Source organism: Oncorhynchus keta, chromosome 1, assembly GCF_023373465.1.
Source record: "Oncorhynchus keta strain PuntledgeMale-10-30-2019 chromosome 1, Oket_V2, whole genome shotgun sequence".
In the NCBI taxonomy this organism is placed as follows: domain Eukaryota; kingdom Metazoa; phylum Chordata; class Actinopteri; order Salmoniformes; family Salmonidae; genus Oncorhynchus; species Oncorhynchus keta.
This window is the reverse complement of record NC_068421.1, coordinates 6,997,821-7,013,884: the sequence shown is the minus strand read 5'-3', so window position 1 is coordinate 7,013,884 and position 16,064 is coordinate 6,997,821. Positions and strand designations below refer to the sequence as shown.

The following is a 16,064-nucleotide window of genomic DNA, read 5'->3' as shown; positions in this document are numbered from 1 at the left end:
CCATAATAAACCCCAGGAAGAGTAGCTGCTGCCTTGGCAGGAACTAATGGGGATCCATAATAAACCCCAGGAAGAGTAGCTGCTGCCTTGGCAGGAACTAATGGGGATCCATAATAAACCCCAGGAAGAGTAGCTGCTGCCTTGGCAGGAACTAACGGGGATCCATAATAAACCCCAGGAAGAGTAGCTGCTGCCTTGGCAGGAACTAACGGGGATCCATAATAAACCCCAGGAAGAGTAGCTGCTGCCTTGGCAGGAACTAATGGGGATCCATAATAAACCCCAGGAAGAGTAGCTGCTGCCTTGGCAGGAACTAATGGGGTTCCATAATAAACCCCAGGAAGAGTAGCTGCTGCCTTGGCAGGAACTAATGGGGATCCATAATAAACCCCAGGAAGAGTAGCTGCTGCCTTGGCAAGAACTAACGAGCGTCCATAATAAACCCCAGGAACAGTAGCTGCTGCCTTGGCAGGAACTAATGGGGATCCATAATAAACCCCAGGAAGAGTAGCTGCTGCCTTGGCAGGAACTAATGGGGATCCATAATAAACCCCAGGAAGAGTAGCTGCTGCCTTGGCAGGAACTAATGGGGATCCCTAATAAACCCCAGGAAGAGTAGCTGCTGCCTTGGCAGGAACTAATGGGGATCCCTAATAAACCCCAGGAAGAATAGCTGCTGCCTTGGCAGGAACTAATGGGGATCCATAATAAACCCCAGGAAGAGTAGCTGCTGCCTTGGCAGGAACTAATGGGGATCCCTAATACAAACACACAGACACTTAACAAACAGGACAAACTATCTCTCACAGGAAACATTCCATACAGGTTTCTATCACACACATCAATAGGGCAGAGTTCTTCCGGGGTGGGAAACTCCTGGCCGTACACATCAAGACAAGCTAAATACGTCCATTGAGAAGTAAGTACATTGACAACATCACTATTCTAGTGTAATAATGACCTTGAACCAGATCCCAGGATGCCTTTCGTGATGAGGGCTCTCTGATTGGACCTCTCCAGCAGATTAATATCTGTAGGATGACATCACCAATATAGAAAACAGAACGCCATTATAGAACACAGAACACTATTACAGAACACAGAACACCATCACAGAACACCATTACAGAACACAGAACACCATTATAGAACACAGAACACCATTATAGAACACAGATTTGGGGCAGGGGGGGGACATGACAACCTTCAGTAGAGTTGAAAATGTGATGGAAACACATTTAATTTGTTTGTTTTTTATTCAATAACTTTTCCCCCTGTGCACTACATCATCATGCACACAATTTTACCACCAACAAGTCAATTTGATGGAAACATCTCTGGTGAGAAGTTGCAAATATTGTTTTTATGCAGATTTAATCATATTCGCATGAAAACCTGTTGCCAATTGGATGGAAACCTATAGCTACATTCATTTTTGTTACATTAAACCACGTTTCCATCCACAGTCTTTATGCAAGTAAAGTCTTCCCATATAAAAAGAAACATGACAGCTTTGATGGTACAGTTTCACGGCTGCTGATAGATTATTTGGTAGTTCGAAATGGTAGGATATTTTTGCGTGGGTAAACTTAATAATACACGAAATTGCGATGGCAACGTCCTTATGGGCACATATTGATATAATAACCCATCAAACAGAAGTCCATTTAGAGTCACGTGATATGTGTGGTCGTCCCACTACAACTCAGGAAACCATGCAGTTTAATAGTCTATATTAAATACATAGATGCACTTCACAGGATGGTGAATGCGCACTGTGATCTTGATGCTCCTTTCCAATAAATAGAGGGTCATATCCCGGTGACACGATGCTTGACAGCCATTTGACAAATATTCTCGCTTTTATCCATAATATAATGTCATAATGTAGACGAGCCTACCAGCACTGTATCTGTGAGCGGTTGGGCTGGAGACCACGAACCAAGACCAGAGTAGGCAGACTTGCTATTTAACGCAACAGTTTGTGACAAAACTATAACGTAGAGTTGAAAATGGGATGGACATTTTTAGATTTTGAATAGGTACATGAAAACGTATGCAAAAAGGTAGGCCCACATTGTGTGTGCCGCCCTACGTCATGACGCACTGATTTTATCCGCAAAAAAAGTTAATTTGGTGTCAACACTGGTGGGAAAATTCACTTAAAAAACTAAAATCGGATTCTATAGTACGCGCATGAAAATCTGTCTCCTATTGAAATGAAACCGAGCTATCTATTGTTGCAGCATGGCATTATCTCTAGAACTTCCTTGAATCGGAAAATGAATCTTGCTTAATTAAGCTTTTTTTTAGGCCATCTGAAAGAAAACTACAATATATATATATATATATTTTTTTACACAAGACCTTCAGCAAAGAACTTGTACATACATGCCAGTATGACATCTTGAAACATCGCCTTCTGATACTTATCCCGATGTTTGAGTTGGCGGATGATATGACGTTTCCATGAGTCGGCCGTCTTCTGTGTGTTTATCTTTTCTTCGACTTTAGACGCCTCGCCACGTTCCGCTCCTAGCGCCGCCATGATAGACTAGTCCTACGGCAATTTAGGCTGTTACTAAACGGCATTGCCAAATAGTTTAGTCTATTGTATATCAGAGAAACATTTATTAACTTTCCATTTCAATAAAATCTCTACCGAGACTGGCTCGGCTGTCAACATGGAAGTGCCAGGAGGTCCGGCGAACAAGTTTCCTATCCAATCAGATGCGACTTACCATTATTTTCCTGGGTCAGATTGGAAGCGTCATTATCGTCATTGAAAACATGTTAGGGCAGGACACGCCCGTGCTGAAGTACAATGCCAATTAAAATCTGTTTGTGTGACCACTGTCAAACTCCCCACTATCTAATGCCACGTTCACCTGCTACTCGGAAACTTCCGACTTGCTAACTGGTTGTAGTTCTTCACCTGCTGCAGTCAACCAGTTCTCAAGTCGGAACATTCGGAGATTCCTAGTTCCCGAATAGCACCTCAACGCGGCAATCCTCTAAAATAATTTATACATATGGACCAACAGAAAAGTGCATGACTGAATCAAGAGAATGAGAAATTGGCCTAGATTTCAAAGGAGATTGAATATATATATATATATTTTTTTAAAATATTTTTTATTATTGTATGTTTGTTTATATAACTATAATTATAATTTATTTTTGTTACGGTTCGTCTGTTACTTTCACTTTGTCCTATCGTTGTCCAATATCTTTTCACTTTTGTTTTGAATGTTCTTAATTGGAAAATGCAAAAATAAAATACTTTAAAAATTTTTTTTTTAAAAAGATGGCACCACCCAAATTCCTTCTTTAAATTTTGACTCCAGATGTTGTCCAAGCCCCTCTGCAGAAGTTGGGAGCGTTCCTCTGCCACAGACATTCTCCAGACCTTCCTCTGTTCCTAGTCTCCCCCGTTGGTTCCACATTAAAGCTAGTCTGGTTGTTGTATGGAGAACACACAAAGCAATAAGTAAAAAAAAAAAAAAACTTTATTACACATTCTTAGTAAAATATACATTTTGTATGAATGCAAAAGCAGAAAGGTAAAAATATTACAAATAATTTACATTGAAATTGAACATTTCCACAAGAAACCATGAAGTACACAGGTGAAACACCACAGGGGAACTGTACAAAACACTGCAGGTGACGATGAGACTATTCTACCCATCTGATTCCACAGGCTTTAACATAATAGAGCCCTTAACACTAGTGTCTGTTGGCTCCAACCTCGATAGGAAGCAAGCAGAAACCACACTAATACTGAACTCGACTTGACTGCTTGGATAGAGAGGAACCCAGTATCAACTAGCAAAACATTAACCTGGTACACAAATACCTGGACAGGTCAAAAGAAACAGACCATAATAATAATAAGAGATTCAAATGTAAACACTGATTAAAGCAGGTCACTTTGGTTGTGGCTGAATGACTCCTCATTGACTGCTTTGATGCTCAAATAGATCATGTTTTAAAATAAAGCGTTACCATGGCTACAAGGTTAAATACAGAATGGGTTAAGGACCTGGGCTCGTAGCCACAAAGCATCCAAGAGAAGGAGTGCTGATCTAGGATCTGTCGAATGTAATCGTATTCATAACAAACAAAACATAAAATTAAAACCCCACAATGCATCTAAAATGATAAACTGATCCTAGATCAGCACTTCTACTTTGAGATGCTTTTGTGAGAGCTAAACAAATCGAAGAATGACAACAGCGACCAAAACACACAAAAAAGACAAGACAACAAAACAAGAGCTTTTTCAATTAAAGTAATAAGCAAAAAGAAAGAAAACGTGAAATAAAACATCCATTAATTAAGATAAATAGGAAAATAAGACAAAAGCTAAAATATTTTAAACAACTTGGGAGACTTTAAACTAGATTGTGAAGCATGTGTTTACCAGTGCCTTATTTCAGTCAGTCTCTAATGAGGTGCTAAACATTTCACTGAAAGTATAGGGGTTTAAAACTAATCTAAATAAACATTCTAATATACAGAGACAGTCGTCCGGTCAGGTTTAAAAAGGAGGTGCTGTTGGTTAAAAGTGACAGGATGCTATTGAAAACAGTCTGGTGAGAAGTGACAGGATGCTATTGAAAACAGTCTGGTTAGAAGTGACAGGATGCTATTGAAAACAGTCTGGTGAGAAGTGACAGGATGCTATTGAAAACAGTCTGGTGAGAAGTGACAGGATGCTATTGAAAACAGTCTGGTGAGAAGGGACAGGATGCTATTGAAAACAGTCTGGTGAGAAGTGACAGGATGCTATTGAAAACAGTCTGGGGAGAAGTGACAGGATGCTATTGAAAACAGTCTGGTGAGAAGTGACAGGATGCTATTGAAAACAGTCTGGTGAGAAGTGACAGGATGCTATTGAAAACAGTCTGGTTAGAAGGGACAGGATGCTATTGAAAACAGTCTGGTTAGAAGAGACAGGATGCTATTGAAAACAAGAAGAGACAGGATGCTATTGAAAACAGTCTGGTGAGAAGTGACAGGATGCTATTGAAAACAGTCTGGTGAGAAGACAGGATGCTATTGAAAACAGTCAGGATGCTATTGAAAACAGTCTGGTGAGAAGTGACAGGATGCTATTGAAAACAGTCTGGTGAGAAGTGACAGGATGCTATTGAAAACAGTCTGGTTAGAAGGGACAGGATGCTATTGAAAACAGTCTGGTTAGAAGAGACAGGATGCTATTGAAAACAGTCTGGTTAGAAGAGACAGGATGCTATTGAAAACAGTCTGGTTAGAAGAGACAGGATGCTATTGAAAACAGTCTGGTGAGAAGTGACAGGATGCTATTGAAAACAGTCTGGTGAGAAGTGACAGGATGCTATTGAAAACAGTCTGGTGAGAAGTGACAGGATGCTATTGAAAACAGTCTGGTTAGAAGGGACAGGATGCTATTGAAAACAGTCTGGTTAGAAGGGACAGGATGCTATTGAAAACAGTCTGGTTAGAAGGGACAGGATGCTATTGAAAACAGTCTGGTTAGAAGGGACAGGATGCTATTGAAAACCGTCTGCATTTTTTTGCTCACATCTGGTTAGCTAATATTTGCTTCGCGTAAGGACGTCTTGTCTCATCCTCCATCAGCTAGGGTCATGTCTGTTAAAACGTGCATATTCGAGTCGCATCCAGGGATAACCTTTCCTAACCTTAACCTAAATTCCCCTAACCTGCTACGAAAAGTAACCTCTGATATTAGCGGGTCATCCCATCTAGTCAAACCCATCAACTAGCTACTGTCCATCTTCTTCTCAGCAATGAACAGCAGCATCTCAGAGTATTTCTCTAATAGAGCCACGGTGCGGTCGTCTCTCAGCTGGCGACCTGGAGAGTCCTCCAGGGGACAGGGGGCGCTGTGACCTGCTGCTGACCTCTGACCCGAAGGAAACACAGAGGCCAGCTCCGTCTGCGCCACACAAAAGGCCTCTTTTAAAATGGCCGACATCTGGCCCTGCTGCTCTGGGCTGTCTGTCATACAGCAGACCTGTGAGAGAACAGAGAGAGAAACAGACAACGTTGTATCGGTCTCAATGGTGGTGTCCGTGTTCTCTGACTCCATAATGGGACAGATATGGTGCGAACTCTATGTGACAACGGAACGGGCAAAGAATGAGGAAGCGGATAGAATCTGCCATCTAATGATTATCAGTGAAATTAACTATTTAAAAAAATATATATATATTGATTACTATGTATAGCTTTGTAAGACTATAAATGACCAACCACCCAGTTTGAGTAGTTAGACAGTTTATGCCCCTGCTTTTGAGAGGAGCTGGCTACTGTACCGGGATACTAAAAGCATTTGCGCTAAGCTAACGACATGCTACTCTCCAAACTGCATTTGCGCTAAGCTAACGACATGCTAACTTCCATCTCCAAACTGCATTTGCGCTAAGCTAACGACATGCTACTCTCCAAACTGCATTTGCGCTAAGCTAACGACATGCTAACTTCCATCTCCAAACTGCATTTGCGCTAAGCTAACGACATGCTACTCTCCAAACTGCATTTGCGCTAAGCTAACGACATGCTACTCTCCAAACTGCATTTGCGCTAAGCTAACGACATGCTAACTTCCATCTCCAAACTGCATTTGCGCTAAGCTAACGACATGCTACTCTCCAAACTGCATTTGCGCTAAGCTAACGACATGCTAACTTCCATCTCCAAACTGCATTTGCGCTAAGCTAACGACATGCTACTCTCCAAACTGCATTTGCGCTAAGCTAACGACATGCTAACTTCCATCTCCAAACTGCATTTGCGCTAAGCTAACGACATGCTACTCTCCAAACTGCATTTGCGCTAAGCTAACGACATGCTACTCTCCAAACTGCATTTGTGCTAAGCTAACGACATGCTAACTTCCATCTCCAAACTGCATTTGCGCTAAGCTAACGACATGCTACTCTCCAAACTGCATTTGCGCTAAGCTAACGACATGCTAACTTCCATCTCCAAACTGCATTTGCGCTAAGCTAACGACATGCTACTCTCCAAACTGCATTTGCGCTAAGCTAACGACATGCTAACTTCCATCTCCAAACTGCATTTGCGCTAAGCTAACGACATGCTACTCTCCAAACTGCATTTGCGCTAAGCTAACGACATGCTAACTTCCATCTCCAAAATGCATTTGCGCTAAGCTAACGACATGCTAACTTCAATCTCCAAACTGCACGAAGAGATAAAAAAAAATGCTATCCATGACTTCTGACTTTCCGGGTAAGTAGAGAAATGACTGAAATATCTCAAATTAGCAGTATCCCTTTGAAAGAATAAAGGCTCAGATTAAATGTTGGGCCAGGCTCGTTAAAACTTGACAACACGTGAATCTTTGAAAAGCTAGTAAATATCATTTTGAATACGTTTGTAATCTGACCTTGTTGTAGAATGTGACGGCTCTTCTCATGGCGTGCCTCAACTCGTTGGCCACCTGGTGACACATCTGAAGGTTCAGGGGTTCCTCTACAGAGTCACCGTGGAGATCAGAGTCACCGTGGAGACCAGAGTCACCGTGGAGAGGGAAGGAACAGGCAGAACCAGAGACAGGACTGTCGCTAGCCTGCTGCAGCTGGGGCAGATGGGAGGGGTTCTCAGTGAGCTGGGCCTGAGGGAGGGTTGGGCACAGATGGGGGGCCGAGGCCGGAGACGAGGTGGGGGCCGGAGACGAGGTGGGGGCCGGGCTGCTGCGGAGCCCTGGTAATCCTCCCCGTGGCACCAAGCTGTCCTCCATGTTACGGAGGCACCTCTTCGCCTCCTTCCCAAGAGAACGCATCTCAGTTGGGGTGACCAAGGCGTGGCGGGTCGGACGGGTCGAGTCTCCAAACCTCCTCTGGGACTTGTGGGAGGCCAGAGGGAAGGTTAGGGTGGGGGGTCAGAGGACACAGCCAGGTCCAGGTGGAGAGCTGCTCTGGCTCTGTGGTTCCCCGCAGGAGAAGGAGGGACGGAGGGGGAGGGAGGCTGGCTGGCAAGAGCAGGAGGCTCCACTGAGGAAGGGGTGGTGGTGTGGGATACAGGGGGCTGGACTACAGGGGGCGGGACTACAGGGGGCGGGACTACAGGGGGCGGCAGATTCTCCTTGCACTCCGGGTCTGTAACGTTCTGGAGGTCCTGGAGGGATGAGGCGCTCGCCTCCATGATCTTCCCCCCAGCAGGGTGCTCCTCAGTCGGGGAGATGTTCAGGCCCTCACCCTGGGACCTCTTGGCTCTGGAGCTGGTGGTGGTGCCCATGTAACGCTGGCGAGGCAGCCGGGGCAGGGGCTCCTTGTCCAGGCCGGGCTGGGAGGGTTTGAGGGCGGAGCCGGATGATGATGACGGACCACTAGACTGAGACCTCAGGGTTTTATCGGGCACATCTGACAGGTCGGAAACAGAAAGACAGCAGGTCAATGACATTCAGGGTTATTTGCTCCACTGTTTCTCCCATCCTGATCCTAGGCGACGTAGTACGTTGGGTCCCCAGGACCAGGATGGGAGAAATGCTGGTTCACTGTAACATAAAGTCTCACATCCTAGAAACCAGATTATCACCCCGTGTTGATTTATACATCAGAGCAGGCTGCCAGCACCGGTGGAACCCCCAGACGGTGGAACCCCCAGAGGGTGGAACCCCCAGACGGTGGAACCCCCAGAGGGTGGAACCCCCAGAGGGTGGAACCCCCAGACGGTGGAACCCCCAGAGGGTGGAACCCCCAGAGGGTGGAACCCCCAGAGGGTGGAACCCCCAGACGGTGGAACCCCAGAGGGTGGAACCCCCAGACGGTGGAACCCCCAGACGGTGGAACCCCCAGACGGTGGAACCCCCAGACGGTGGAACCCCAGAGAGAGATGGAGACAAGGATACAGAGAACCAAGTCTAGCTATCCCCATGACACAAGGTGAGTCACAATCAATGCTGTGGTGGATCGACCACACACACACACACACACACACAAACCTCCCAGAGTGTCTCTCCAGTGTAGAACAGCTATGGTTTTGCGGCTGCGTAGGGGATGGCGGGGTTGGGGAGTCTGCTGGACCGAAGAGGAGCGCCTCTTTAAAGACGTTGGATGACACTCTGCACCCCTCACTGGATGGTTACAGCAACAGTCAACCAGCAGACAGACAGACAAGCGGGCAGACAGACAGACCATCAACCAGCGGGCAGACAGACAATCAACCAGCGGGCAGACAGACAATCAACCAGCGGGCAGACAGACAATCAACCAACCAGAAGACAGACAATCAACCAACCAGAAGACAGACAGAGACAATCAACCAGCAGACAGACCATCAAACAGCAGACAGACAGACAGACCATCAAAACGGCATACAGACAGACACAGACCATCAAACGGCATACAGACAGACACAGACCATCGACCGGCAGACAGACCATCGACCGGCAGACAGACCATCGACCGACAGACAGACCATCGACCGACAGACAGACCATCGACCGACAGACAGACCATCGACCGACAGACAGACCATCGACCGACAGACAGACCATCGACCGACAGACAGACCATCGACCGACAGACAGACCATCGACCGACAGACAGACCATCGACCGACAGACAGACCATCGACAGACAGACAGACCATCGACAGACAGACAGACCATCGACAGACAGACAGACCATCGACAGACAGACAGACCGACCATCGACAGACAGACAGACAGACCGACCATCGACAGACAGACAGACAGACCGACCATCGACAGACAGACAGACCATCAACTAGCAGACAGACCATCAACTAGCAGACCGAGGCAGACAGACCATCAACCAGCCAGACCATCTAGACAGACAGACAGACAGACAGACAGACAGACAGACAGACAGACCATCAACCACAGACAGACAGACAGACAGACAGACAGACAGACAGACAGACAGACAGACAGACAGACAGACCATCAACCAGCCAGCAGACAGACCATCAACTAGCAGACAGACAGACAGACAGACAAGACAGACCATCAACCAGCCAGCAGACAGACCATCAACTAGCAGACCAAGGCAGACAGACCATCAACCAGCCAGACCATCTAGCAGACAGACAGACAGACAGACCATCAACCAGCAAACAGAGACAGAAAGACCATCAACCAGCAGACCGAGGCAGACAGACCATCAACCAGCAAACAGACAGACAAGCCCACATCAGACCTTAACCCCACTGGATGGTTCTGGATGATTCTTCTAGCAACCAACAGACCCGAGAGATGACAGGTTTATACCCACACTCACTACAGCATCCAACCACAACCAGGGTTTCTCTTAGCCAGTAAATTCTGGCTTTTGGTCGTTTCAAAACATTTAAAGCCGTTACATAAACTTGTTGCCAAATTGTCCTGGAGAAAAAGAAAATCCATTGCAAAAATAACAGTGAAAAAAATAACAGTTCCAGTGTGCCAGCCCAGAGGAGATTCGTTCTCCAAAACAGTAAAGACGGCCTCAAGATCCCTCCTTCTTGAGGACAAAGTAGCGAGGCTGATGTGCATCGCGCTGCTCCAAGGAGTTGGACAGTTTTAACTTCCCAATAGCAGTGGCTCACTTTGAGCAGACCAAGGTCCACCGCCACAAACAGGTAAATTAGAGGCAAATGATTGTGTTCGTCGGGCCCAGTCCTAGTCGTTCTGCTGCTGTCCTAGGCCAGATCAACATATTCCTTGTGTCATTTTTTATTAAATTTTTACCTTTATTTAACAAGTCAGTTAAGAACAAATTCTTATTTTCAACGACGGTCTAGGAACAGTGGGTTAACTGCCTGTTCAGGGGCAGAACGACAGATTTGTACCTTGTCAGCTCGGGATTTGAACTTGCAACCTTCCGGTTACGAGTCCAACGCTCTAACCACCAGGCTACCCTGCCGCCATGTATAGTATCAACATTTGGAATGGATTGATAGAGTAATGATGTGTGTCATGAGCAATTGGTGACTTCAGTTGAGATTATTCAGTAACGTCATGGCTTTCGAAGCTTCTGATAGGTTAATTGACATTGTTCTGATGACACAAAAATAGAACTGTTTGGCCATAATGACCATCGTTATGTTTGGAGGAAAAAGGGGAAGGATTGCAAGCCGAAGAACACCATCCCAACCGTGAAGCACAGGGGTGGCAGCATCATGTTGTGGGGGTGCTTTGCTGCAGGAGGGACTGGTGCACTTCACAAAATAGATGGCTTCATGAGGCAGGAAAATTATGTGGATATATTGAAGCAACATCTCAAGACATCAGTTAGGAAGTTAAAGCTTGGTCGCAAATGGGTTTTCCAAATGGACAATGACCCCAAGCTTACTTCCAAAGTAGTGGCAAAATGGCTTAAGGACAACAAAGTCAAGGTATTGGAGTGGCCATCACAAAGCCCTGACCTCAATCCTACAGAACATTTGTGGGCAGAACTGAAGAATTGTGTGCGAGCAAGGAGGCCACAAACCTGACTCAGTTACACCAGCTCTGTCAGGAGGAATGGGCCAAAATTCATCCAACTTATTGTGGGAAAATTGTGGAAGGCTACCCAAAACATTTGACCCAAGTTAAACAATTTAAAGGCAATGCTACCAAATACTAATTGTGTATGTAAACTTCTGACCCACTGGGAATGTGATGAAAGAAATAAAAGCTAAAATAAATCAGTCTACTATTATTCTGACATTTAACATTCTTAAAATAAAGTGGTGATCCAACTAACCTAAAAATGGAATTTCTACTAGGATTAAATGTCAGGAATTGTGAAAAATGGAGTTTAAATGTATTTGGCCAAGGTGTATGTAAACTTCCGACTTCAACTGTATATCACACGACACGAGTCACGACAGTTCAAATTACTATAAACATAACATGAGCTTTGGAAACAAGTGCTTTCATGAATGCCTGACGCAGGCCTTTATTTCACAGGAGTACTGTAAAACAAGCACAAACACTGAATTCATTTAGCCTATTTACATATTGAATATGATTGTCCAAAATGTATTTGATCATTTATTTTATTTCTGGTGCTGTACCGCAGGGGAAATGGGGAAATGGGGAGCAGGGCGGCCTGGCCCGGCCATGGCTAGAAGGCGTTTTAGCTAACCCTAATCCTTTTCCTAACTTTAACCTAATTCTCCTAACCTGCAACGAAAAGTCAAATCTGACGTTATTTTGACAAAGGTTGGATCCCTTCTAGCCATGACCGGCCGGCCGGCCCTGGTGTTCGTAGATAGCCATGTTATGCTATTTATTAGGCCTAATTACAATTTGAAAAAAGCTGTGTTTTGTTATTTATTATTTAAAATGTTCATACAAGTAGCCTTTAGGACAAGTAATTTGCAAATATTATATTTGAATATATATATATATTTTTAAATGTAATTCTAATTTATGATTTATAGCAGGGACGAAGATGCAGCAGACTATGTTTTGCTTTTCAGAAAAACCTGTCACGTTGGTATAACAACATCATTCGTCTTCAGTACAACTTTACAGGCTAATTTCTACTCCGTTAATATGAATTACAAATCATCTAAAATGTGATTTTGAGCACGGTGGGTTGGCACCCTGAGCACGGTGGGTTGACACCCTGAGCACGGTGGGTTGGCACCCTGAGCACGGTGGGTTGGCACCCTGAGCACGGTGGGTTGGCACCCTGAGCACGGTGGGTTGGCACCCTGAGCACGGTGGGTTGACAGCACGGTGGGTTGGCACCTGAGCACGGTGGGTTGACACCCTGAGCACGGTGGGTTGACACCCTGAGCACGGTGGGTTGGCACCCTGAGCACGGTGGGTTGGCACCCTGAGCACGGTGGGTTGGCACCCTGAGCACGGTGGGTTGGCACCCTGAGCACGGTGGGTTGACACCCTGAGCACGGTGGGTTGGCACCCTGAGCACGGTGGGTTGACACCCTGAGCACGGTGGGTTGGCACCCTGAGCACGGTGGGTTGACACCCTGAGCACGGTGGGTTGACACCCTGAGCACGGTGGGTTGGCACCCTGAGCACGGTGGGTTGGCACCCTGAGCACGGTGGGTTGGCACCCTGAGCACGGTGGGTTGGCACCCTGAGCACGGTGGGTTGGCACCCTGAGCACGGTGGGTTGGCACCCTGAGCACGGTGGGTTGACACCCTGAGCACGGTGGGTTGACACCCTGAGCACGGTGGGTTGACACCCTGAGCACGGTGGGTTGGCACCCTGAGCACGGTGGGTTGACACCCTGAGCACGGTGGGTTGACACCCTGAGCACGGTGGGTTGGCACCCTGAGCACGGTGGGTTGGCACCCTGAGCACGGTGGGTTGGCACCCTGAGCACGGTGGGTTGGCACCCTGAGCACGGTGGGTTGGCACCCTGAGCACGGTGGGTTGGCACCCTGAGCACGGTGGGTTGACACCCTGAGCACGGTGGGTTGACACCCTGAGCACGGTGGGTTGACACCCTGAGCACGGTGGGTTGACACCCTGAGCACGGTGGGTTGACACCCTGAGCACGGTGGGTTGACACCCTGAGCACGGTGGGTTGACACCCTGAGGGTGGGTTGACACCCTGAGCACGGTGGGTTGACACCCTGAGCACGGTGGGTTGACACCCTGAGCACGGTGGGTTGACACCCTGAGCACGGTGGGTTGACACCCTGAGCACGGTGGGTTGACACCCTGAGCACGGTGGGTTGACACCCTGAGCACGGTGGGTTGACACCCTGAGCACGGTGGGTTGACACCCTGAGCACGGTGGGTTGACAACCTGAGCACGGTGGGTTGACACCCTAACGCGTTAACATGTCCCGATACATTTCTAAAAATCCGGCTCCACATTTTCCTCCGAACTGAAAACCCTACACCACATCAGTCTACCTCTAGATGAATACTCACCAGGGGTCTGGCTCTCCTCTCGAACAGATTCTGTAGTACTGCTCACGACAAACTGCTTGGAGTTGGCCTGTAGATAGCAAAAAAATAAATAAAACATCTTCAGTGACTTTCATTAACTTTTACAGGAGATTAAACATCAAAATATGATTTGCATCTCAGGTTAGGATCTGGCCCCTGATGTGTATCTTGTGTTCTGCGTGTTGGTGAGGAACTAACCTAGCTCAGTGGCTATAAGCCTGGTAAAAATCAACCATTCAAAATTGGTCTTGTGGGAGTGACCATGGAATTATTTGCGAATGACCTCACTGAGTAAAGTATGTCATTATTTAATTTTAGCGAATCACACGACAGTGAGGCGTGGCTCCAAATGGAAGCAGGACTCGGGTAGGAACTTGTGGTGTGCTAGCAAAAAACATTCCCTCTAACCTCAAAGGGAGAAGAATACAATAGGTCCTACCTTCCAACAGCAAAGGACATAGCTAACTAACGAATGGCTTCACGAGAAGAACAAAGACTACCCCCCTAAAATCTGTGGTCGATGTGTGTCGCGTTTGCGGGGAAAATTTTCCCAGTAAGAGTCTCAAGCTGAAACTTCGGGCTGATAGAACAGATGCACAAGACACATGGGGGAAGGTGTTGTGGGAAATGATTGGTAGATTAAGACAATTATAGGTCCAATGTAACAGTTTATTTTTTTTAATCTCAATGTCAGAATTTATGGGTAACAAGTACCTTACTAAGATTGTTTGTTTTTTGACTATTTTAATTTAAAACAAAAATAGCTTCTTATCAAATAGCAACTTCTGAAGAAAGAGTTTTGCTAGGACTGTCTGGAAGTAGGGAGAGGAAATCGGACAACTAGCTGTTATTAGTAGAGGTTTGGAACTCTGGTTTGGAACTCTGGTTTGGAACTCTGGTTTGGAACTCTGGTTTGGAACTCTGGTTTGGAACTCTGGTTTGGAACTCTGGTTTGGAACTCTGGTTTGGAACTCTGGTTTGGAACTCTGGTTTGGAACTCTGGTTTGGAACTCTGGTTTGGAACTCTGGTTTGGAACTCTGGTTTGGAACTCTGGTTTGGAACTCTGGTTTGGAACTCTGGTTTGGAACTCTGGTTTGGAACTCTGGTTTGGAACTCTGGTTTGGAACTCTGGTTTGGTCTACTAACTCATTTACCATCTAGTGATGTCATCAGGCAGGCCAAAACTCCATCCCACCAAAAACAGGAAGAAATTTCAGGCTGTCTTTTCAAACAGCTCTTACACAAAAAAGGCCATTTATCACAATTTCACAGAATTATTCCAACTTCATTGTGAAAATATACACTGCTCAAAAAAATAAAGGGAACACTAAAATAACACATCCTAGATCGGAATGAATGAAATATTCTTATTAAATACTTTTTTCTTTACATAGTTGAATGTGCTGACAACAAAATCACACAAAAATGATCAATGGAAATCAAATGTATCAACCATGGAGGTCTGGAGAATAGGGACATGTCTGGATTTGGAGGTCTGGTCTGGAGTCACACTCAAAATTGTGGACAACCACACTACAGGCTGATCCAACTTTGATGTAATGTCCTTAAAACAAGTCAAAATGAGGCTCAGTAGTGTGTGTGGCCTCCACGTGCCTGTATGACCTCCCTACAACGCCTGGGCATGCTCCTGATGAGGTGGCGGATGGTCTCCTGAGGGACCTCCTCCCAGACCTGGACTAAAGCATCCGCCAACTCCTGGACAGTCTGTGGTGCAACGTGGCGTTGGTGGATGGAGCGAGACATGATGTCCCAGATGTGCTCAATTGGATTCAGGTCTGGGGAACGGGCGGGCCAGTCCATAGCATCAATGCCTTCCTCTTGCAGGAACTGCTGACACACTCTTGCCACATGAGGTCTAGCATTGTCTTGCATTAGACGGAACCCAGGGCCAACCGCACCAGCATATGGTCTCACAAGGGGTCTATGGATCTCATCTCGGTACCTAATGGCAGTCAGGCTACCTCTGTCGAGCACATGGAGGGCTGTGCGGCCCCCCAAAGAAATGCCACCCCACGACTGACCTACCGCCAAACCGGTCATACTGGAGGATGTTGCAGGCAGCAGAACGTTCTCCACGGCGTCTCCAGACTCTGTCACGTCTGTCACATGTGCTCAGTGTGAACCTGCTTTCATCTGTGAAGAGCACA

General features: G+C 46.3%; 3 protein-coding genes across 4 annotated transcripts in view; all 3 read right to left on the bottom strand.

The window, feature by feature from the left end:
* Nucleotides 1-2,718, bottom strand: part of LOC118381128 (protein Atg16l2) — a 68,827-nt gene extending 66,109 nt beyond the window's left edge. For both annotated transcript variants that reach the window (XM_052475050.1, XM_052475078.1), the window contains exons 1-2: nt 2,392-2,718; nt 962-1,031 (exon numbers count right to left, since the gene is read on the bottom strand). In XM_052475050.1, the coding sequence (XP_052331010.1) occupies nt 962-1,031; nt 2,392-2,548 (227 nt within the window). In that variant the 5' untranslated portion in view covers nt 2,549-2,718. The remainder of the gene's footprint in view (nt 1-961; nt 1,032-2,391) is intronic.
* Nucleotides 2,719-5,375: 2,657 nt separating this feature from the next.
* On the bottom strand, nt 5,376-7,816 carry LOC127911740 (mitogen-activated protein kinase-binding protein 1-like). The gene is made up of 2 exons (XM_052479216.1): nt 7,421-7,816; nt 5,376-6,022 (listed from the first exon to the last, which is right to left on the bottom strand). Exons 1-2 carry the CDS (start codon nt 7,814-7,816, stop codon nt 5,768-5,770), a joined length of 651 nt encoding a protein of 216 aa, XP_052335176.1. The 3' UTR covers nt 5,376-5,767.
* An 86-nt stretch (nt 7,817-7,902) lies between these two features.
* wdr62 (WD repeat domain 62) overlaps nt 7,903-16,064 on the bottom strand; it is a 71,291-nt gene continuing 63,129 nt past the window's right edge. Inside the window, exons 28-30 of the mRNA XM_052479486.1 lie at nt 13,878-13,944; nt 8,978-9,109; nt 7,903-8,396 (exon numbers count right to left, since the gene is read on the bottom strand). Of these exons, the coding sequence (XP_052335446.1) occupies nt 7,903-8,396; nt 8,978-9,109; nt 13,878-13,944 (693 nt within the window). The remainder of the gene's footprint in view (nt 8,397-8,977; nt 9,110-13,877; nt 13,945-16,064) is intronic.